At 37.7% G+C, this 25,850-nt stretch overlaps 1 protein-coding gene across 2 annotated transcripts; it reads left to right on the plus strand.

Moving 5' to 3' along the window:
- Window positions 1–6,998: 6,998 nt before the first annotated feature.
- LOC129723319 (uncharacterized) lies at window positions 6,999–25,448 on the plus strand. 2 transcript variants are annotated; one of them, XM_055677472.1, is made up of 4 exons: window positions 6,999–7,393; window positions 23,735–23,855; window positions 23,917–24,123; window positions 24,190–25,448. In XM_055677472.1, exons 1-4 carry the CDS (start codon window positions 7,360–7,362, stop codon window positions 25,145–25,147), a joined length of 1,320 nt encoding a protein of 439 aa, XP_055533447.1. In that variant the 5' UTR covers window positions 6,999–7,359; the 3' UTR covers window positions 25,148–25,448. The 2 variants fall into 2 exon arrangements, with proteins under 2 accessions (XP_055533447.1, XP_055533448.1); XM_055677473.1 differs by having other exon boundaries at window positions 7,278–7,393; window positions 23,687–23,855.
- Window positions 25,449–25,850: the final 402 nt, after the last annotated feature.

Consider the following 25,850-nt stretch of genomic DNA (forward strand, 5'->3'; position numbering starts at 1 on the left):
GATACCTAATTATTTGTCGACCTGTCAGATTGTTTTGTTTTATTGCTTGTTTTGATTGTTCTTTTTCGAGGCTATCATAGTTGGTAGATTAATCGATAACTAATTTATCTTTTAAATCTAAGTAACACATAGAAGTAAGAGTCTTTCCTGTGATAAAAATCGTCGTTCGTCGTAATGTAGCTAAACTGATACATGATGGCAGAAGTCTCGCGGTTATAAAAATAGTACCTTCAAGGTTTGGGACATTTTAAGCAATTCTTCAACGTTGGATATTGCTCCGAATGGAACAAACGGTCTTTTCACCAATATAACCTGCATGGCAATCGATCGAGACAATCTGCTGTTTGTTACTGGGGGCGAAACAGGCAGATTAGTGCCCACGGGGCCGATAAAAACCCCGATAGCCTGACTCGATTCCCGTTGTCATGATTTCACTCTCAAAAACGCAAGATTAATATGTTCAGCAAAGTGTTCAGTTCCTAGTTCACTTTTTCCAGCAACGGCTACAGTGACTTTTGGTTTTTGTGTTCGTTATTTTGTGTATACTGGTAAAACCATTATGTAGAATATCAGATATCTGTGTAATATCTGTATTATACTAAATGTCTGTATAAAATCTGTAGGCTTATGCGTGTCTGTATCGCAACACAGAAAGTCTGTATAATACAGATTTGTCTGTATATCTGGCATCTCTGCATATACCTGAAGTTGACCTTCCGTTCTGTGAATACTATGACTGCTACAATTGGTAATAAAAAATTTTTCTACTAGAACGTGAGGGGATTACGAACAAAAATAGATGATCTGTTCCTGGCGACGCTTGACTAGGAACACGATGTTATTGTTTTGTCCGAGACATGGCTGAACAGTGAAATTAACTCAGTGCAGCTATTTGGAACACAATATAATGTATACCGCACTGATCGTGATGCAGCTAGATCTGGAAAAATGCGAGGTGGTGGTGTCCTTATTGCTGTATCAAACCGATTTGCATTCAGGCGCAATTTGTGTACTCATGACGAACTTGAACAGCTTTGGGTGAATATTAATTGTCGGGGCAGCAGCATTTGCATTGGCGCCATATATCTTTCTCAGATGTGCACTGTCACTCACGATCGGAATCGAACGTTAGATCTCTTATGCGTCAATGAGGAATCGGCACCGGATTGCACTGTCGTTGAAGCTTGTGAGCCTCTACTAGAAATGGATTCGCATCACCCTCCTCTATTCATCGACAATGATATCATGCTTACAATAAAGAAATTAAAGTCATCTATGATACCTGGTCCATACGGAATTCCTGCCAGTGTATTTAAAAAATGTGCTATTGCTCTTTGTGCTCAATTAAAATTAATATTTAACCAGTCGCTGACGCAAGGAGTGTTTCCAGAGCGCTGGAAAAAATCAACAATGTTTCTAGTTTTCAAAAAAGGGGATAAAAAAAATACAGCTAACTATCGCGGGATAACTTCATTATGCGCTGGGTCCAAACTTTTTGAAGTATTAGTAGGAGGCGTCCTGCTTCGCGAAAGCAAAGCGCACATCTCGGTAGACCAACATGGTTTCTTTCCTGGAAGATCTACAACAACGAATCTGCTACAGTTCTGTTCTCATTGTATCAAACATTTGGAAGATGGTGCTCAAGTAGACTCTATTTACACGGATCTCAAAGCAGCATTGGATCGCGTGGATCACAACATCTTGATGGCGAAAGTTGAGCGGCTGGGTGCAACATCGAATCTGGTCGGCAGGCTTCAATCTTACTTAGTTGGTCGTACTCTGTCTGTGAAACTAGGAAACAGCGAGTCATACAGTTTTGTAAATTTGTCGGGCGTGCCTCAAGGAAGCAACCTTGGACCGCTGCTATTTTCCTTGTTCTTCAACGATGTTTGTTTTGTCATTCCGCCAGGATGTAACTTAATCTACGCCGATGATTTGAAGATTTTGCTCGTTGTAAAATCTACAGCTGACTGTGAGGAACTACAGCAGTACATTGATTCTTTCTATAACTGGTGCATACGCAATTGCCTGACAGTTAGTATCTCCAAATGCTCTGCGATTTCATTCACCCGTAGAAAAATACCAATCCTGTGGAGTTACACAATTTCAGGTCAGCCGCTTGAAAATCTCACTGTAGTTAAGGATCTTAGTGTGCTCTTAGATTCTCAAATGTCCTTTAAAGATCACTACACGAGCATAATTGCACAAGCGAATAGGAACCTCGGGTTTATAATTCGAATCGCCAAAGAATTTTCAGACCCATATTGCCTGCGTTCATTATATTTTTCCCTGGTGCGGTCGGTGCTAGAAACATTTGCTGTTGTTTGGTGCCCCAATGCGGAGATTTGGAAGAATAGAATTGAGTCAGTGCAAAGCCGGTTCATCCGTTATGCACTACGTACTCTACCATGGAGTAACCCGAGTGAGCTTCCTCCATACATTGTTCGCTGCCGTTTACTGGATATGGACACTTCAGCAAAAAGGAGAAATATATCAAGAGCTGTTTTTGTGGGGAAACTTTTCGCTGGACAAATTGATGCCCCGGCCATTCTCTCTCAACTCAACATCTATGTGCCTGCGAGAAGCCTGAGATCATGGAACTTTCTACGACTTGACTACCAACGTAATAACTACGGCCAGAACGAACCTATAAGGGCGATGTGTGACGTATTCAATAGATTTTTTGACTATTTTGACTTTGATGTTACCATAGACGTTTTCAAGAATAGGTTAAGACGACTCATGTAGTGCATAAGATAGTTTAAAAATGTTTCATGTGCTTGTTAGATAGCTTGTATTGCTGGAAATCTGTTTGTTAATGTTGCTCTTTGTTCTTTGTCTGTTATTGTTAGTGTATCAATATTTCATTAAGACCACTGCGGGTCAGATGGAAATAGATAAATAATAAAGAAATAAAGAAATAAAAAAGTCTCAGAAATCGATTGGTAAATGTCTGATCCACGCAAAATGTCAGCAACATGTCGATTTTGCTCCAATTCCCCTACAATACTAAAAAAGGTTTATCTCGACGTTACATTAACTTATTTGAAATCTGTTTATTGTAATATCAAGAGTGTAAGCGATACTCAAAGATACAATAACAATTTGTCTTCACATGAACCTCCTCTTTTAGCGGGGAGGGTGTCGCATTTACCTTCATCGAAGACGCGATGATTCTGTCTCATAGCTGAAGCAAGTTTTTTATGTTTTGACCTGGCCAAAATGCGACCCCCTCCACCCCGCGCAAAATGAGGAGGATCATGTTGTAAAGACAAATTGTTATTGTATCCTTAAGTATCGCTTACGCTAATTTCCTTATCTTGAACGAATATTGATTGTGAGCAAAACTATTGATTGCAACATTCCTAACTTATCGATTGCTCGTTTTACCTCAGACATGATCAACTGTTTGAGAATATTTTTATCTGGATTTGTAAACCGTGAAACCCCGAATTCGAAAATAAATGATTCAATAATTTGTAACAACGCTTCGAAAACCGTCAAACGATGACACACAAAGTGATGGCCGATAATTTACAAACGGCAGAAACTTTAGATACCTACGCTTATCCGCAGCGGTTTTTTATATCTTTGCCTGCTAAAAAGAAGGAAGGCTCGATTAGTCATGGATGGTTTTGTTGTTAACGAATCGTCTGCTCTCCTTGCTGATTTCACTTCAAGCACGTACACAGACTTTAGGGAGAATAGCGATGATGTGATGAGGAGCACACGAATAATAATTCGCTCTAAAGCCACAACATTTGTATTTCATTGGAAAATTAAATAAACTGTTTTGTTTCTGGAAGAATACAACCGAATTTATTTTGCCTTATTCCAATACTAGGGATTTGGGTCCAATGACCCAAATGGTCGATACAGATTGATAGTTCGGGTTCTGATGTTTTATCAAAACACTTCAGTTAATAATAATTGAACAAACAAATGTTAAAAGCAGTTCTTGGCTCCGAATTACGACTTGAAAATTGACGATCTGTGCCGAAGGCATGACACAGCACATTAAACGAAAATACTTAATAGAAGGAGAGAGCATGCCTGATTATTGTTTACTTACTATTCTACTATTGATAGTCAATATTGAAAGATCGAAGGCAATCGAGTAAGTTACTGGGCGCTCAGACATTGATTAAATGTTTCTTAATTCTAGAGAAGAATTTGAATTTTGATAAGTACGAAATAAGTAAGTAAGTAAATAAGTAAGTAAATAAGTACGATAAGTACGAAATCATCAAATCAAACAGGTTATATCGGGAACGAAATTATTGCCTTTCCTCGATGAACATGATTTCATGCTTTTTCTTGCTAATGATTGTTTGAGATTCTTACGACGAAATATTTACTTCGAAGGAATGGATGCAAAATCACTCGTGATATCGCAACTCAAAAATGTGAGAATGTAAATGAAAAATATATACCTACAGAAATATAATGTAGGTATGCAGGTGTCATTCAAAGTTCTGCGAAATATATATATTACAGGCAAATTTGAAAATAACAGTGATGTTATTTAAGAGCCAGTTCGCGAGAACCGCAACCACCTTTACAAGGCAGGTTGTATCGAGGTTCTCCGATCGGACTGAAACTTTCGTGGTTTGTTTATCTATATAATAGAACAATTTTTTGCATAATGTCAGATTTTTTGAAAAGGGGTAAGTGGGGTAAAAAATGCACGTCAAAAATTGATGTCCAAAAGTTGCTAAAAACGAAAAATTGTTATAACTTTGTGTAAACTGAATCGATTGTCATGAAAATTGGCATGTTTATTTTACTCTATAAAGGCAACAAAATGAGGGTTATTGGAAGTTGCTATCGAGAATACATGATGAGATATTCGCATTTTTTTAAAAAAATAAGGTGATTTTCACAACAGTTTTTCTCTTGCCAACAGATCTAGGATTAAAATCCAAATAATACGTAGTGCAACTTAAGAGCTTTCATTAGATATATTCAAAAAATGCGCTGTTATAAAGATGCCTGAGAAAATTCATTTTTTCTATAACATGTTATTGGCCATCATTTCGAACCCATTGTGCGAGAAGCGAAACTCCGTTTTGTGTCATTGTTCTTCCATTGAGCTATAATTTTCAGGTTATGTTTGTTTATGCACTAATGCAATAGTTTGCAAAATTTGAAAGGAGAAGGGGTTTGTGGGGTAAACAGACTCTTCAAAATCTTATATCTAGAAACTGCTCAAATCGTAAAAAAATCGGCAAAATAAAATAAAATAATTACCTTCAGCTTTCATTCGAAGTTACACGATGGAATGAGAGGTTATTTTTGGAGCCAACAAGAGAATGAACGAATGTCAACAAAGCCACGTGATACTTTTTGTTGAGCCTTTTTTTAATGTGCCCTTTAAAGAATTAAATTACCATAAGAAAAAAATTTCACCGGAAGATGCTCATAAAGGAATGATTTCAAAAGTACAACCTTCTGCAGGAATTAGGCAATTCAAACCGGAAATTTATTTATCGGTAAAACAAATAAAATCGTTTTCGCCCACTTATATAGGCAAAATAAGCTTGAACTAATACAGACAGTCTGTATAAAATAAACAGATGGTTGAGTTCCGGATCGGAATGAAGCACCAAGGCTTTGCTTTTTTTAAGCTTGAGCTAACACAAGTTAATAAAGATAAAGCATTGATGTATGTACGAGAACGTCATGAATATTGGTTGGTAATAATAAATCAATCAATTCTCAAACATTGATTTTCATAAGGTTTTTGCTGATACCAGAGCCACAAGAAGAAATGCATTCTTTGAAAATGCATTGAGTGCAATTACCAATATGCTCGAGGAGTGCTTAGATGATGATAATACAGATTTAAAATAAAGATAATGAAATATAGATTTTATTTGGTTTTATACTACATTCGACCCCTTGGTTATTGATTTATTCAAAGGCCATATTAAAAAAAAAGTTTAACAAAACGTATCACAAGGCTTTGTTGGCATTCATTCTACCTCTGTTAGCTCCAAAAATAACCTCTCATTTCATCGTGTAACTTCGGGAATAAGCCGACTTTACGGTTTGAGCAGTTTCTGAATACAAGAATTGGTAGAGCCGGTTTACCCCACTAACCCCTTTTCCAAAAACCTAAATTTCTGCAAACTTTTGCATTAGTGCATTAGTGCATAAAGAACAAGGACACAAAACTGGAGTTTCGCTTCTCGCACAATGGGTTGGATATGATGGTCAATAACATGTTCTAGAAAAAATGGATTTTCTCAGGCATCTTTATAACGGCGCATTTTTTGAATATATCTAATGAAAGCTCTTGAGTTCCACTACAAAACGTATCTTTTGGATTTTAATCCTAGATCTGTTGGCAAGAGAAAAACTGCTGTGAAAATCACCTTTTTTTTTTAGAAAAATGCGAATATCTCATCATGTATTCTCGGTAGCAACTTCCAATAACCCTCATTTTGTTGCCTTTATAGAGTAGAATAAACATGCCAATTTTCATGACAATCGATTCAGTTTACACAAAGTTATTAGTAATTTTTGGACATCAATGTTTGACGTGCTTTTTTACCCCACTTACCCGTTTTTAAAAAATCTGACATGATGCAAAACATTATTCTATTACATAGATAAACAAACCCTGGAAGTTTCAGTCCAATCGAAGAACCTCGAAACAAGACCTAGTTGCGGTCTCCGCGAACTGGCTCTTAATGCAAGCAATCTGGAATCGAAAGTTTGCGATCAATTAAGTTCGTGTTTGAAATTGACATTCATCAGACAATTAATGTGGCGCGACGAATTTATTACTGAATCTGGCAGAATGTGCAATAAAACGACAAGTGCAAACAAGAGGGATTTGATTAGCTGCCGTACGAGAGGAGTTTTTAATTGAGCCGCGGCGGCGGCGAGACGAATCGAGCTTCGGAACTGCGACGTTGGGTGAGTGTTTTTATTTTTGTTTACTTTTTCATTCTCACTTCCCGCGTCGGCGGCCGGCTCGGTTGCGGCGCCGTTTTTTATTTCGCTGAGCTCGGTTCTGATTCTCGTGCCGTTCTAGGCAGCTGTCGATTCAGAATGACTGTGCCCTGCAGTCGCGATGGTTGTGTTGTTTGCGGAAATTAGTGAAAATAGTACGGTTCGCTGCGGAAGAAAGTACAGATTAGTTGCAACATTATTTTCTTTATTTCTGATAGTTTGTGTTTGTTTTCAATATTCTGGTTGAGGTGAAGCGGGGTTTTTGTTCTGAAAAAGTGTTGTTTTGATCACGTAATTATCACCCATTAGGCTACAAGCAGCTAATCAATAAGAATTTTGGAGTTCAATATTTGTTTGTGTTGTGATTCGAACATCGTCTGTTACTGCTTAAAGTAGGCCATGGATGCGATACAGCTGACGGAAGTGGAAAAAGGTAAAAGTGAAAAATTATGCGAGTTTTTTGTTGTCATTTTGTAGTTTGTTACGAATATCGCATGAGTTGTGTTGTGGGAACGACAAGCGCTAAAAATACTAACACATGATACCGATTCTGCGCAGTTCATTGCCAATTTTGCCGATGTTTGCTCTACGAGATTAAAAACAAAGACTGTTCGCAAGCGTGTAACATCTCGACTGTACACTGTGGAGAGAAATTGTTCCCGCACTAATCGTTCAATGCGTTAAGATAGGCTCATGTTTTTATGCTGTACTAGCAACCTTTCGTTATGAGCGAAATGGAAACGCGTGGTACATAATTTATTTTGTTCCATAGACCACGTATTGGAAATTCTCCAGAGATGGGAAAAAAATTAATTTTGCGTTAAACTGCTGAAATTATTTCAAGTGTGTTCATTGGAAGACTTTATCAGCTGCTGTTGTGTAACCTGATCATCTTTTCTACTTCAATAACTTGTCTGAATTGTGTTTGTATTGTTTCAAAAAATTTAATGCCTCGGTTGCTTGGCAATTTTATCTAAACGCCTGAAACCTGAAACAGTACTGTAGAAGTGAGACACGGGCGGGGTACAATGATATGATTATTCGTACTAAGCAATAATTGCCTGGCAAGCAGCTTTATCGGGATTTTCTGGAACATATGTGAGCCCCTCGGCTTCGTTTCAAGTTAGTCAAGTCAGCAGTGAATCACTTAAAATAATTCAACTGTATTGAATAGTGTGAATATTGTAGTCGAGTTTGTAGGTGCGTTCATTAAGAAACAAAATACATACTCTTTTGTTTAATTCGTTATGGGATTTAGACTGAAGTACATTTATTAATGGTACTGCCACAAATTATATTGGATGTAAATGAATGGTTCTCCTTTACAAAATCCTCTTGTATCGTAAAAACGTATGCACACATCTTTTTGATAGTTTTCTGAACCCAAACTCACTTCGGAGTCAAAATGCTCACAGTTTTCCTATGTTCCATGTTCTGATTTTAATTCACAAACGCCCAAATCACATCTATAATAATAAGGCAACGCATACTTATATAATCTATTGAACATAACAAATTTGGCTAAAAAATTCAGATCCGAAATATTTTTTCGTTATTTTGTTAGCAACGGTATGGCCAGAATATAATTCATTCTGCACAATGAATTATATTGAACGATTATTTAACATAGATATTAAAAATAAAAGGATTTGATTCAGCTCACATTATTGCTAAAACGGTTGAACAATAAAAACAAAAGTTTATTTTTGTAAAAAATTCTTGCAATAAAATTATTATAAAAATTTATTGCCTAAATCAACTTGAAATATTTGAGTAATAAACTTGGAAGTGCCAACACGCCGGATTTTTGAAAGATCGTCGAAGTTTATATAAATCATTTTGGTTTCCAACATCTGGTTTAAAATGAGCTTTTGAAAATATTTAGTTTTAGTTAAAAATATTTATTATAAAGGTTGTAAGGAATTATCATAACACAATCAAACATTTTCTTTATCGCAAAATCCCGTTCCCCTAAATTTAAATCGAAAATACCGTACAAAGTACTCAAATATAAGTGAGATAAATCAGTGGTTATTATTGTTTATGAACTTTCAATTTAAATTTTCAGGATGCAACCTGTTGTAAAAAGGAATCGCATGAGGTTTCGCGGTCCTCGTTCGCATTTCTTACGATGACCGATTCAAAAGTTCCTGAAACGTTGGGAATTACATCTAAGAGTAAAATTAATAGCATGTTACATAAAATACACAACATATTTCGTGCGGTTTGGCTTGGGCGATTGGTTGTGCAATTTTTATGTTTTTTGGAAGATTTTTGAGATTTAGTTAGCCTATAAAGTTACCAATTAACTTGTTAGAAATCATGAACTTGAAACGTTTTGCTTCATTGAAAACTTTAAACTTTTCTACGGATTCAATTGGAAGTATTTGGGTATGTTTTCATGATTTTGCAATGTTTGTAACTGCTGGTGACGAAAACGAATTGAATTTGATCAAACAAACCGTAAAAAGTATTCAAAAGTGTAAAAAAGTGAGATATATCAGTGGGTATCATCGCTTATTAAATGTACTTTTTATTGATGCAATGAAGAGCAATGAAGGTATCATGAGGCACGATGTTTGTCATGAACTGAGAGATATTCTTTGCGCGGTCGGAGTTTGAATAATATACGGTAATCGGTTTAATAGTTTTGAAATTTTGCAAGAAATAATGTCCTGTTCAAATTTGGATTTCCAATCTATCACGTTTAAAACGTATAACCAGCTTCGAAGAGCATGAATAACTTGCATCATGATGTGTATCATGAACATTCGCTACAAAGCATAGTGGCGTTTGTACAGAACTGTGAATTTGATTTATACGAACGATCCAAGGTAACCTTGGAATCGAATGAAAAAGCGCTATATTGAAACGTATGAGAAATTGAATTTTCCATCATTTTCAACTTTTCCAATACATTTTCCAAGCTTTTTTGCTTGTAAACCTGACGCAGCCAACGACGAACAAAGCAAAAAAAGAATCATGAAAATCCATCGAGCCGTTCCCGAGGTAAATGATCACACACGAACAGAAATTGATTTTTATTAATTAGATTTTATTAATTTAACGGTCAAATAAGACTGGTTTATGTTTTTATCAAAACGTTAGCGATAACACTGCATAATTATGTTATAACATTATTGAATTATGAACATTGTTCTTCGTAACGCAATAACAAGACCAAATTGGTTTTATTTTTTTTTCATCTATAATTTATTTGACACGGCACAAAGACCAAATTGGTGATTTCATTAAAACTTTCAACGACATACAACGACAGATAAATTCTAATCTTGGTTTCAAATTTAGGTGGGTCGTCGGTGCCCACAGCTGATAATTTTAGTTTAAAATTCGATTGACTTGTGATCCAATGATAGTATATATCGGAATAATTATTCAGTAACAAGACGGATAATTTATTTTTGAAAAAAAAAATCGACTCTGAGACTTTTTAGGCTGAATGGGGAAAAATTGACCTTCAAATTTCGTTTAGCGGAAGGGGTCAAAAGTTTTGTCTACTCGAAAAACGTCCTCATACAAAATTTCAACTCAATCGGACTTAGGAAAGTTGTGTCTCAAAGCGGTCAAAGTTGTTGTTGATGCGAAACTCATTTCACTTGTCCTATTCTCATTTTCTTTTCACTGCCAATCTCAACACATAGCTAGTTTTTGTCACCTCACTTAAGGTTAAACGGTATTGAAGCCACAAACGGCCGACTTCGAGCCATTTTCAGAAGCACAAGACTCGGAAATAGATAATGCGTTTCCTGTGAAAACGCTATTTTATGTTTGCTTCATCGCAGCGAACATAAAATAGCGCATTCACAAGTGACTCATCAAAGGTTACCGAGTCTTGTGCTACTGAAAATTCGAAGTGGTGGCGAAAACTCGACCATTTGAAGATTCAATACCGTTTTTTCTTAAGGTGGAATCGGGAACAGCTTTCAAAAAGCGAAGTGAGCGTGAGAGTGAAATTTATTTCATCGTGAGGTGACTCCTGTAATAAGAACCGAAATTTAAGAGAGAGAGAGAGAGAGAGAGAGAGAGAGGGAGAGAGCAATCGGTATTGCACAGTGGTTCAAGAAGGCTAAAAAGTAGAATTTAATTCCACAGCGGCATTTACCGTTATCCTAGTTTAATGGTGTTTCCGGAACAATTATTTGAATGAATGACTCGCACAATCTTGAACCATCCAAAATTATGAAAAATTTACTATATAAAAAATAAAAAACTAACTTCTGTGTGTTAAGAGACAGAAGAAAGGTTTGTTTAACAACGTTGTGGAAGATATAAAAATACGAAACTTTGCTGAACTAACAAAATTCCTATCCTCATTGGGTACAAAGTTATAAAGCATAATATATGAAATTTAGTTTTTCGTACTTTTTTGTACTTTTTGTACTTGTAAGTTGAATTTTACAAGAATACGTTGTTTGAAGGCACATAAAACACACATTTTGCCAAAGACCACATATCTCTAGAACTTTTCCTCACAAAGTTATAGCATATTTAAGCTTATTTGTTTGATAACTTCAAGAACGTATAGGGTGAAAAGAAGCAAGTGGAATCATGATATCATTAGTTTTCCTTGAAGTTTAGCTCATGTACTATAAACCGTTGCAGGTTCCATTTGTATCAATCAAACAATTCAATCCATATCAGAGTACGACGAGCATATGTTACTGTAGATTTTCATATAAAATAAGAAATACAGGAATAGTTTATTCACCAAAGTTGCAAGATTTAAAAATATGAAAATCCTATCTTCATTGGGTACAGAGTGCATTTTATACGAAAGTTACTTAAAATTTAGTTTTTTTTGTATTTTACTTTTGTTAGTTGCTGGTTTACAAGAAAACGTTGTTTTGAAAAAGCATATCCTTACAAAATTATAGTATATTTCAGCCTATTTCTTAGGGTGAAAAGTGGTATTAGAACAAATGGAATTTATAACAGTTCGTAGTACTTGAGCTAAGCTTTGAGAAAAAGTATTGAAATCGTGATGCCACTTGCCCCGTTTTACCATATGCGTTCTTGAAACTATCGAAAAAGTAAGCTAAAATATTCTATTACTTTATAGGGAAAAGTTCTTGAGACATGTGGTCTGTGGCAAAAATGTGTGTTTTGTATGCCCGAATTGTTCTTAGAAACAACATTTTCTTGTAAAATGCAAGTAACAACAGCTAAGTACAGAAAACTAGATTTTTAGTAACTTTTTTATAAAATACTTTGTAACTCTGTACCCAAAGAAGATAGAAATTTTGTTTTTCCAGCAAAGTTTCATGTTTTGTATATTCTAAAACTTTGCCAAATGAACCATTCCTCTATCTCTTAACAAAGAAAAAAGTATTTTTATTACAGGGTGTTCAATGAGTTTGAATACACTTAAAGATTGTGTTTAAAAAAAAAAAACGAGATATTCTTTCCTGTATCCATTTTTCTCAAAGCAATGTTTATTGAGAACCTTCACGACATATTGGACCACGACATATTGCCAGTGGCCTAGCTATGGTTTGGTGGGCCTGGTGCGGTAACAAAAATGTGGGCCCCTAATGAAAATGACTGGGCAGTTTGTTCTTTCGTAAAAGGAATTAAGACAAACAAAAAATTGTGTGCTTTTTGATCGGCAAAATCAGAAATTACAGATTCAAAATCAATGGAATCAGTGATTTCACGTTTGATTGATAGAATGGCAAGGTTTGTTAATCTCAAGTTACTCATCGTTGACCTCAAATAGTTCTTGATCAAGGTTGTTAATCGATAACCTATCGAAAACGCCGATAACGATACCGTCTGTTATCGTTATCGACGATGACGCTTACGTCTTCAGACATTATCGTCATTGTCAAAGACGATAGCTGCTGGACGGTATCGAAACAATAACGTTTGTTTTTCAACAACCACTGCAAGAGTAATTTTTGTATCATTAGATATATGATTTAGATGCATTTTAAATGCAAATATGACAATGCCACATACCTTGCTATTCATATTTGTGCTGCAAAAATGCAAAAAGCGCCTCCAAAGTTAAAACAATCAAAACTGCAACATTTTTTGCCTGGTGAGAAGCGAAGCATAAACAAATAAGGAAAAGTTTCTTTCTGTTGCCTAGTGATGCTTCGTCTCCAACCCTCCGAAGTGAAAAAACGCTTCTTCACCCCGTGCCTGCTTTTTGATCAAATCAGTACACCACTCGCTACCACAGAAGACAAAACTGGCATAAGACGTTAGTGAGCTGATAACGTCTAGTGACTATCGTCATCGCCGATAACGTTAATGTTTGAAGGCGTTATCGTCATCGTCAATAACGATACCATACGTTATTGGTAACGGCGATGACGATTATCGACGATATTCTATCGTATTAACAACCTTGTTCTTGATCAACTACAAGTTAGAGTAACTTTTTTCGAAAGCTGCAACACTAGTTCCCATAGTTCAAAAAACTCTGAGAGCGATTTCTATGTTTGGTACCTAATCGATCAATTTATACCTATGAATTAAATTTAATAGCTCTATTGCTCCACCTACATGAATATTTTTGAATTCTTCTGAAACCGAAATGTAGTCTTGGAGCCGTTTTCGTTCAATAATGAATTCGTCTCTATCGATTTCTCCTGGAATCTTCTCATAGTTCTGTCAACTGATGATACCATTTCTCGTCTTAATTCTTTCTAATAGCTTAGTAAAGCGTCTGTAGCTCCTTCACCTGGCATTCTCTTCTTTCGACGAATACTTTTTTGGGGTTCTGCGTTAATTTCTAGTTCAATACACTTTTCTTCTGCATACTTTGAACCACATTCCAACATATCTTCTCGCTCATCGGTCAAAAAGTTATGTAATGCCTGTATATTCAGACCCTTTTGCAGCAAGTATTTCTGAGTATCGTTGATTTCAACTAGAATTGGAGCCCAAAACCAAGAAACACAATGAACGTGCAAGACCGTATGACTAACAAAAGACTCCTGCATCTGATTTAGTGTTGATGTTCTCGCCAATATCAGTTGTTCTAGAACATCTGAAATCTCAATGAAAAAATGCTTCACCACTCTATATGTGTGGTCTTTCCACTGTCGAGATTCTTAACCCTTTCTCGCTCATGGTGACTCTAAAGCACCAAAAATTATAATCATCATATCTTGACATAAAATAGTTTGTTGTGCTTACGATTGTTCCATAAACTTTTATATTCTGCCTCAGAGCATCACTGGGCATTTTCTTCAAAATACTACAGTTGACAGTAATTTTAGTTAGTCTACAAAGTGTTCAGTTTGAATTTTCTCGTTAAGCTATAAATTTTAATGATAAACCTTGTGAGCGGGAGAGGGTTAATTCGGGAAAACCGAAGCCAACTATTTTCGCAAAAAATCGCTCCTTCATTGCGTGTTCCCACATTGCATCGAATGTTTTCTGCGATCGGGAAACATTCAACTTCGACGTTAGTCGAATCACGAATCATGGTAAAATTGAAAATCGGTATTACGTTTACTCTGTCCGTGTAGATCCCAAGAGCAGAGTGAGGAGCACGAATACATGAGGTTGAGTTCAGATGGGCATGTTGACCGGTTCGGTGTTCGCAAGATTTTGGGGCCCCTTTTAGTGGTGGGCCTGGTGCGGACCGCACCAACCGCACTCCCCTATCTACGCTACTGATGGGAGCACACCCCTTTTGTGCTGTATGACGAGCTTGAGACGTTTTCCAAAAAAATCGCACGCGGGACGCAACTGGTCCATCGAGATCTTGTCCTAGATTTTGAAAAAAAGTTTTCAAATTGATCTAAAGTGTTCAATTGGGAGGTTATAAAGTCTAATCGAGAAAATCGGTGAAATTCTCGGTCACGCTTGGACGATATTTGCTCTGTGTGCCGGTGTGCCTTCCTGTTGAAAGACGTAATGATCTTTCCCGTAGAGATCCCGAAGTGCCGAAGTCACAAGTCTTTCGTCAGAACATCGGCTTTATAGAACGTGGCGTTGATTTTCACGTTTTTTTCTCTCGATAAACACCAGTGGGAGCTTCCCACACCTGAATACAACTCCAAAACATCACCGACGCTCTAGACGGGATGTTTATATGGGACGGGAGGTGCTGGCCAACGTCAGCGCCCACAGCTGATAATTTTGGACATTGTGCGGCTGTTTTTTGATAGTGAGTTTCTCATAAGAAAACACGAACTACTGACCTGCGTGCCGCAAACAACTTCACTACGACTCTTTCATCGTGAGCGTAAACAAACAACAAATGTCAGCAAGTCAATACCATGCGCGTCGGTTAGCCTATATATGAGCCTAAAGCTGACACCAATACCAATACACAGAATGCACATTGTGCGCACCTACACAACGATGAAAGGTCTTATTCAAACTTATCGAACACCCTGTATATGAAAACCTACTTCAATATTAGAGATACTCAGAGAGGGAGATAGACAATGAAAAAACCTGCCTATTTGGCAACTGGGTTTTACATGACAGAGAGGCGAAATAACAAACTATAACTTTGTAATGAAAAACGCTGAACATATCGTCCCTTAATGCTAAAACTAGATAACTCGAAAATTGACGTTTCGAGAAAAACGAGTTTGAAAATTTGACCTATTCTGGTGATCATGATTCAAATGCAATTATTAAAGGTTCAGATTTTATGAAACGCATCCATATCGTTTCAGGCCCGTTACAGCAACGAAAAAATCAATAAAAAACCGAGTTATTTAGTTTTATCACAACATACGCTTGTTTTTCGTTGAGATATCTAGTTTTTTAATTGAAGAATAACTTTTTTTCTTGTAATCGTTTTTCAACGAGTTTTGGATATGTTATTGAGCTCGACGCGATAAATATGATGGCATACTTAACTCAAAGTCGACAAATTTCGAGTTATCTAGTTCTAGCATTAAGGGGACGATATGTGGTCTGTGTGTTTAGTGTGTCCCAAAATTTCCTCGAACAACGTTTTCTTGTAAAACGAAACTAACAAAAGCTAAGTACAAAATACTGAATTTTAAGTAACCTATATATAATAGACTCCACCGCCGGAAGAAACGACAGCATTGGGAGCGTATTCTTGCGGAGGTGGAAGGTTGCTTCTCCAGGCACGATGCGAGGAGCTTCTACAAGAAGGTCAACGGAATCAGGAATCGAAACGTGTCAGCCCCTGTCATGTGCAACGATAGGGAGGGGAACCTGATAACCGATGAAACAGAGGTGGCCAGGCGTTGGAAGGAACACTTCAGTGTGCTGTTGAACGGTGAGGGAAACAGTGGAGTCGAAAGAAGCAGGATGACTATTGAGAATGATGGGCAAGCTGTGGATCCACCATCCATGGACGAGGTGAAGAAAGCAGTGAAAGAGCTGAGAAACTGCAAGGCAGCTGGGAAGGACGGCATCCCCACCGAACTCTTCAAAGTGGGGAGCGAACAGCTGTATCGTGCCATCCATCGGATCATGCTGAGAGTGTGGTCTGATGAAGAATTGCCCTCGGACTGGTTAGAGGGTCTCATATGCCCGATCTACAAAAAAAGCCATCGCCTGGACTGTAGCAATTATCGGGGCATAACACTTCTCAATACCGTGTACAAAATTCTCTCCCGCATCCTGTTCCACAGACTGAGGCCGTTGCAGGAGACCTTTGTTGGCGAGTACCAATGTGGTTTTCGAGGGGGACGCTCCACGACGGACCAAATGTTTACCTTGCGACAAATCCTCGATAAATTTCGAGAATACAACTTGCAGACGCACCATTTGTTCATGGACTTCAGGGCAGCGTACGATTCAGTCAAGAGGAATGAGTTATGGCAGATTATGATGGAACATGGCTTCCCAACAAAGCTGATTAGGCTGATACGTGCCACCCCTGAAGGTTCTACATCAAGCGTCACGATAGCCGGTGAGATATCGGACTCGTTCGTGACGTTAGATGGTTTGAAGCAGGGTGACGGGCTGTCGAACTTATTGTTCAACATCGCATTGGAAGGTGCTATACGGAGGGCTGGTGTGCAGAGAAGCGGCACCATCATTTCGAAGTCGCACATGCTTCTCGGTTTTGCGGACGATATCGACATCATTGGTATCAACCGTAGAGCTGTGGAAGAGGCCTTCGGACCTCTCAGGAGAGAAGCTGCGAGATTAGGGCTTGTCATAAACTCTGCCAAAACGAAATACATGGTGGCTGGCAGAGTGCGTGGTAGTCCGTCGGAGGTTGGTGCTAGATGGGGAAACATTTGAAGTAGCCGACGAATTTATTTACCTGGGCACATTAGTGACTAAAGAGGCGGATAGCAGCCGCAAACAGGGCCTTTAACGGATTACGTAACCAGCTAAGGTTCCGCAGTCTGCAAATCCGAACTAAACTTGCACTCTATAAAACACTGATTCTTCCGGTGGCCTTCTACGGCCATGAATCATGGACGCTGAAAGAGGCTGATCGGCGAGCTCTTGGTGTTTTTGAGCGTAGGATTTTGCGTTCAATCCTTGGCGGCAAACTAGAAAATGGTGTTTGGCGCAGACGCATGAACCATGAAGTGTACCAGGCATACAAATCGGCGGATATAGTCAAGCGGATAAAACACGGCAGGCTTCAGTGGGCTGGGCATGTAGCGAGAATGCCGGATGAGCGTCAAGCAAAGGCTATATTTAGCAGGAATCCCGATAGAGGTCGACGACTTCGAGGTAGACCCCGCACTCGTTGGATGTGTGCTGTCGACGAGGATGCACGCGAAATAGGTGTTAGGGGCGATTGGAGGATAGCAGCCCAAGACCGAGGGACATGGTGACGTATTCTGGATTCGGCATTGGATCGATAATCGGTCTGTCGCCTTTAAAGTAAGTAAGTAATATATAATATACTTTACATATACTTTACACAAATCGTTACGTTTGTTCGTGATTTTTTATGAGTTTTATGTTTGAATTTTATAAACAAAGTGAAATGAGTGAAATTCGTCCAAATGAAAATTGCATTTAAAGATGTTGCTTTCATCAACTAACTTCTGTTTACTCTTTCTCTCGTTTCCTTGGTGATTGGTTGTTTTACCTAAAATGAACACGGCAACAATAAAATGAACATCGACTATGACATTACACGAAGCGAGATAGAGAGGCTTGTTTAATCGTTTCATTGCGAACGGGTCGAAAATGTATAGCCCTGATCACGCTTCCTTGAAGAGGACAATTTACACGTGCTTCAGGCCGGTCATATTGTAAGAGTGACATTTTCAGGTATCAAAGAATTCAGCACAACGAAAGGACTTGTGAGAAAACTGAGTTCTTCTGATATCCGGTTAGACAGACATTTTATAATATTCTATAAACTCCTCCCTCGGCATAAACAGATATTTTCACTCAAACATTAAAAACAAATGAATCTACCGCGCAAAACAAACATGTATCATTTTGTGCAATTTTTGACGTTGGACTAACGTCTATATCGAAGTTAGGCATCTGGATTTGAAAATCTAGTAATTCAACAGGGAAAACCAGGGAAAAGTGGTCAGGATTTGAGCGCTCATATATCAGTCGTTTCTTTTCAGAATTTCGAGGTTTTGGCATCAACCGATTAGAAATTCTTTTACGGTTGAATTTATGTAACAAAAATAACCTATTGTTCGAGATACACTAATAAAAAAATGATGAATCACATCGATTGTTTAAATCATACCGAGCAACCAATCACCACCTCAGCACAGTTGACACCACCTCAGCACAGTTGACACTAACGGATACAATCGATCTGACTTTGTAAACAGTCTCGCAGCTTTCAACCAATAACGAGCTCGCTTTCGGTAGCTGAAACAGGTGTTTCAACACCGTTTTAATATGCTTCTTTTATCATTACCACTAAACAGATTCTAAACACCAATGGCTTGATTGATAGGGGAAATATTGCGCAAGATTGTCATATAATAATTTAAATATGTTTTCGATACTAAACTAGTTAAAAGTTGTGTTAAAAGTCGTGCACATTCAACCAATCACAAGCTCGCTTCTACTTTGTTCGCGGATGGATTTTTGCTTTGGGCTATATAATAGCCTGCGTCGTCTCATAGTAGTCATCAGTTAACAAGTGGAAGGTCACTAGAACGGTCCTGAATAACCAGCAGCGGTGGCTGATTCCAGTGGCGAAACTGAGCTGCAGCAGAACCTGAGCGGTGGTATCAGGCAGCAGCGGCGGAGGTAGTGGGCAGCTGCATTTCTTCATTCAGTTCGGTTCCCCTTCGATCTGAGTTGGACCCCACCAGGAGTAATCCAATTCAGATATCGTTGGGTGAAAACGGCCAGAAACTGCACGAGCCAGCACCGCCACTAGGAAAGCTACCGCCATTTAGTGTGTGTGCAGTGTGCACATATAGCGTATGTGCATCTGCATTGCTATGACATTTGCGATGACAGGGATGGCGCTGTTGCGTGTGTATGGCTAGCTATAGCGTGTGTAAGACATAGCATGTGTAGCATATTATGGCCATTGCGTGTATATCTTCAGCGTGTGTACGGATAGTTATAGCGTGTGTGTGGATAGCTGCTGCGTGTTAAATGATTAGTTATAGCGTATGTATTAGGGTGGGGAATCGTTATATGGAAAAAACGAAATTTGATAGCAGAAAGCCAGAACCAAGTTTGTTTTGTTCTGTTTGGGGCCCCAAACAATCCTGAATTTGGCTTGGCGCATTGCATTTCAAATTTATATGGAGATTTGTATGGAAAAAAACAACTTTTTTGCATGTTCCATACTAAAGAGCTCAAGATGGCTCAAACCATAGGTTTCATTACTTCAAACGGTAGGTTTTTTAATGCCTTACAACTTGGCCAAAGACACTAAAGAGCTAGGGTGTGCCAAAAAAATACTAGAGCTGTTCAAAGTTGAGTATGTCGAAATTTATGTTGCAAACCATTTTTTCTGCCAACACTGCCAGTGTACCGGCGTCAGTCAGATTTCCATCAGAAGTTACCTCTGAAACATGTTCTAGATTATATCTACGCCTAGAATATTGACCTAAATTTGTTTACTTGATTCAGCTGAGTGTATAAAGTCGTTACGACAGGTTACTTTTGATGGGAATCCTACTGACGCCGGTACATTGGTAATGTTGGCAGAAAAGAAGATTTTCTGCATTCAAATCGACATACTCAACTTTGAACAGCTGTAGCTCTTCTTAGGGACATCCTAGCTCTTTTGTGTCTTCTACAAAGTTGTTAGGCATCTAAAATACTATACTTTAACATAATGTAGTGCATTTTTAGAGCATTATTGAGTTCTCTAGAAAGGTAAATGCAAAAAAGTAGGTTTTCCCATATGAATTTTCATACAAATTTGAAATGCAATGCGCCAAGCGGAGACAAGACCAATCGACTTCAGGTAAGTTTAGGGTTGTTTGGGATCCCAAAAGGAACCAAAAAAACTTGGTTCTGGAAAATCGATCATTTTTCCCCACCCTAGTATGTATGGATAGTAATAGCACATGGTTGGATAGCTCATGCGTGTGTATAGATAAGTCTATCGGATGTATGGATAGAAATAGTGTGTGTATGGATAGCTTTAGCATGTGTATAAAAACTATACCTACAGCGTGTGTATGAATAGTTTTAACGTGTGTATAGATAGTTATAGCATGTGTGTGGATAACTATAGCGGGTGTTTATCGAAGCCCGATCAGAAAGAACAAACAAAAATGTAACAGAAGTTGTTAGTTTGTTACGGGAAGAACCTTACAGGCTGTGTTTTCAATTTGGTCCCGTTAGGTGTTAAAATAACAGAAATTATAACAGAAATGATTCTACTATTATCAAACACATATCAAAATTTGTTATTAATATATCAGCTTTCTAACAAAATAAGATAGTATATAGAACAACATAATAACAAAGATTGTTAGAAACAACAGGTTTTGATAAAAACGAAAAATTAGTTAGACTTGTTTCAGAACTACTTCATTTCACGTTTTGTTATTATAACTCATTCAGATTCAATTTTGTTATCACATTATATGGAAAAATACAAAATTGTATCAAAATATGTTATTTGTGTCTCTTTTTAGTTATGCTCTTCTGATCGGGAAATTATTATTGTCATTAAAAATATTAAAAAGTCTTAACGAACACAGTTGTGAATTTGAATTTACAGCAGCGATTTCAACTGCTTAAGCCAGTCTTTATTCATCGAGGAAAAATTACTGCCTATGAATGATCAACACTTATTTACTAGAAATTTCATTTAGATCTAAACAGGTTCTTTTGAGTATCATAAATTATTGGTAAAAAGAGTTGCAAGTTTTCTCAATGAGAAGCATTCATTGAATTTTCGTATTTGTTTCTCGGTGCGCGGTTTTGATTTTGTTTCTCGCACACAGAGGAAGAAACAAACTTGTCGCTATCGTGAAAAATAACAAAACAATTAGAAATGCTCTAAATCGCAATTGAAGAAGTTAAGATATTTTCCTGTCACTCACCAAAACCTTGATAACAACTACCGAAAAACGTGTAACTGAACTCTTGCTATATTAAGTTATTGAAATAAACGTTTTTTTTTAAATACATGAAGTTATATGCTGGGCTGGAGATAACCTAGCATGAGTTTTATCGATTTAATGTCAAACAATTTTTAAATTTAAAATTTTCGTTTAAATCGTTCTGGGCTCCATTTTCAGATAGTTTTGTTAAGTTTGCTTTTTGGTTAGATAGGAAAATTTTACTTATTCGCTCAATTAAATGATTGTCTTGGTAGTGCAGCTACGAACAAAGGTTTGATTCGAATATGTATGAAATGACAGCGATTAGATAAAAGATATCCATTCTTTCAGTATATATTATTATTTATAACGTTTTAACGTCTTAGTATTCAGAAATGCACTGTTAGATAAAATTGCAGCAAATACTAGAGTTGCAATTCTCTCTATTATTTGTTTTATTGTAATATAAGAATACCGTAGTCCAAAGTCATGCGGTCGTGTCTTGAATACCACCCTCCTACTTTTTTTTATGCTTCGGAATATCTTCCAACGAAACACCACAATCACTGTGATACTTCAAAAGCAAACTAATTGCCGCGCATTGCGTCACTCTTGCTGGACCGGATGCCATTTTTTGTGTTTTATTCCTCAGAATTAAAACTTACAAAATTTCAACACACTTCAGACGTGTTACGATAGGGTGAATGCTTCCGATTTAAGTTATTACGATTGGTCTTTAACTACTATGAAATAATTGAGTAAAGTTACGCTCGAATAGTCGAATCAAGTTGGATATTGATCAATTCCCATCTGTAACAATTTAAAATCGCCGATATAATTTTCAGTTCTTTCATTTATATTTTTTATCTCAATATTGAGCCCCCTACCCTAGTAAACTTGTTCCTACGCGATAACCCACTGGCAATAAACCCTGCGGATCGTTATATAACACCGGTCGCGCGAATGGATGAAACTGAAAATAGGATAATAATTGCGAGGTACAAAAACGATTCGGGTGGAACGAGAATAGGCAAAGGAATCTACACAGGTTGAATAGATGTACAATTTCACTGGCGATGTTGCTGAAGTTGACTCAGCACATTTTTTGCGCGTCTTCCCTGTTGTGAGGCTCGTCTCTTGAGACGGCCGCCACTTGTTAGTACGGCGAGAGGTCATTCGCTTTCGTTGTCTCTGTATCCAGAACAGTCAAGTGCGATCAGCCTACCCGGAAGTGCATCTCGCGTGCTTAACGCATGCTTTAGGAGGGCACAGTCAGCTAGTCACCCTTGCCATTATGGTAAGATCTAGCAAAACCGGTTCCGATGTAATGCATTTAGTGTAATAGTTATTACGCTTTCCATGCGCGCCTTGAACTTCACTTCTACTAGGTTGGAACGGTGCAGCTGTTTTAGCTTCCGTTGTGAGGCATGCAACTGCATTTTTTCTCGGATGGATATGTGAGTTAGATAGCATTATACGTGTTGGTTCTACTATAATCCGCTTTACGTTCTAATGCAACTAATTTAAGCGCTTGAAAGCGCGCCATAACACAATAACGTGGGGTAACGCGTCAGCCAAAGCGACTACTTGCATGCAAGAACTTGCTGGGTTGCAAGTTGAGCAGAAAAAACTGTTTCATGAAATCGTAACTCGTAATCGCTAACCGATTACGTGCTATCGAGAGATCGATAAACGCTAGTCCCAAGCGTAGATTGGCAGAATTTTTCTTTATCTTTACATACATAACGCACATACACCCCGTCGGGAGTACAGCCACGTTTTATTAAATGGAAAATGCAGCCACAATGATACATAAATTAGTTGTGCAATAATTGGTTTGTTTCGAATCGGAAAAATAAGTTTTGTTATTTATACATTTTTATACAAAAAAGACTGACTCTACAAACTTCTTACAAAATAACACATCTTGTAAGAATGTAATTAAGATATAATTTTAGTTTTGATTACGAATTCTACTCTAACATTCTAGTGCATCGTCTATCCTCAATCAAATAATAAACAATTCTAGCGTTCCCATAGAAATTCTCACGTTATCTATTCATATATTTAGAAACCTTGCATGATGCATATATAATGAAATCTTCCTATTGAAACATTATTTGATCCGCTTCTGTGATAGTGTCTATAAAGTTTTTGTAAGTGGTCCATGCGACCATAGGCATTTGATTCTCTAAATTATAGTGGTTTGTCGTTTTTTTTTTTTGTTTTTTTAGAAACAACACTACATTGACACAAAACAATTATTCAAATCCGTTGATTTTATTTAGGTATATAAATATTTATATCAACCGAACCCTCCACTATACTCCTTCCAGCCGCAAAATCACTCTTCACCAAATTGGTAACCGAGGCCAGTACCAAGCCATGCGACGTTGGAAGTGGAGCGGATCTGGACATAAAGCTTCCCCAATGGTTCGACGATGCAAAATTTAAAAGGTAGCGTGAACTGATAATCCTTTTTTTTAAAGCTCAACCACCTAAACTTCTCATTCCACAGGGGTCAAAAGTACTTTTTCGACAACCGCTTCGGTATGATGCAGTCAAACTATTGCGGATTGGTAACCCTGTTGTGCGAGCCAAAGGGCTTGACGATTCTGAACAACACTGGCCGCTCGAGTACCCCGGAAACGGCCCGCAAGCGCTATCTTTCGACGGTACTGCACATGCTGTCGTGGTACGAAATCGATCTGTCGCCTGGTTCCAAGTATAATTTCCTAAATTATAACCACGTATGATAAATTTTAACAATCTTTTCTACCACGATTTCCAGATCTTGGTCATCGCTGAGTCGCGTTCGCAAGATGCACCTGAACGCCTCGAAGAACTCGGACAAAAAACAAACCGGCTTCATTACCCAAGCGGAAATAGCGTTCACAACGTTTGGCTTCATGGGATACGCCTTGGTTCGGCCTCATCTGCTGGGCATCCGATATGACAACGATGACGATCGGGAAGCGTTGGTTCATTTTTGGGCAGTAATTGGATCGATGCTCGGCGTTCAGGATCAGTACAACATTTGTTTGCCCAAGCTGGCTGTGGTGGAGATGATTTGCCAGATGTGCTTGAGGTACATTTTTATGCCACTGTTGCAGTTCGAGTCGCCACTTTTTAAAAAAATGATAACCGCTGTTGTTGACGGGTTGGGTGAATTTGTACCATTTGATTCGTATGACAGTGTGATGTGGTTTGTACGACGTGTGGCTGGTATTCCGGGTTATCAGTACAATGTTGACCTCGAGAAGGAAACTGTTTGTCGAAGGATCTATAGCGACGAGGAGTTGGCTGCGATGCGAGCAATGTATCTGGGAAAGGCTGGCTACGAGTATATGGACAGCGCAATATTTGATGCTCGAATTTTGTTGTTCGATGTCAAGAAGGTTTCTGAGGTGTGTGAGGTGAACCAAAACAGTCTGGAGAAAGGCACTGTCACAGGCGTCTACAGTATGCTGGAAGAGGATGGCATGAAAAAGAAAAAAGTACTGGCGAATCTACTGGATCTTAGTCACGATGAAGAACTGGTAATAACTGTAATCGAAGATGAGACAAACTGGAAAAGTTGTCTGAATGATTCGAAGTTGAAAAATTTGGCCAGTAGAGATTTGGGGTATTTGAAGTTCAAATGTAGATTGTTGGACAATTGCTATACCAGAATTGGAAACTTTATTAACGAAGCAATGTTGAGTTTAATGTTATATCGAATGAGGAAAGCTCATGCAAAATTGTTCTAGACAAAATGCTATATCTTACAATACGAAAATGTGATGGATTTCTACTACTACTACAAATCAAATGTGATGAAGAGCAATAACAAACGAAAGATATTTCTCCTTTAGCTGTTAACCGTTTTCTACAAATGACTTTGCAATAGTATAGTATAACTAAGCGTTGAATAAAGAAGATACACAAACTTTTCTAACATATTAGAACAGCGTTATGAAAAATCCGATTTAGTAATATATAATATATATATTTTCAAGTTGACAACACTGGTACGTAATAGCACCCAAGAGTCATCCGTCAACATCAAAATTGTTCAGTAGACTGTGTAGCCGTAGTCAACAATTTCTGAGCCGAACGAATAAGAAAGGTAACACCACAATAAAGAACTTGTTTATTTTGATACGATTTTCGATTTCCATTGCTAAATAATGAATTAGGAAGGCTCCAAAATTGCATTTTTCTATTGACTCAACTGCAAAACTAAAGGTCACTGCAAAAACTAAAGGTATAAAAGTGCTCAAAAGGGCCGAATGTCGTATATCATTCGACTCAGTTCGACGAGCTGAGCATTTTCTGTATGTGTATGTATGTATGTATATATATATATATATATATATATATATATATATATATATATATATATATATATATATATGTGTGTGTGTGTGTGTATGTGTGTGTGTGTGTGTGTGTGTGTGTGTGTGTGTGTGT

This window comes from Wyeomyia smithii, chromosome 2 (assembly GCF_029784165.1).
Source record: "Wyeomyia smithii strain HCP4-BCI-WySm-NY-G18 chromosome 2, ASM2978416v1, whole genome shotgun sequence".
Lineage (NCBI taxonomy): Eukaryota > Metazoa > Arthropoda > Insecta > Diptera > Culicidae > Wyeomyia > Wyeomyia smithii.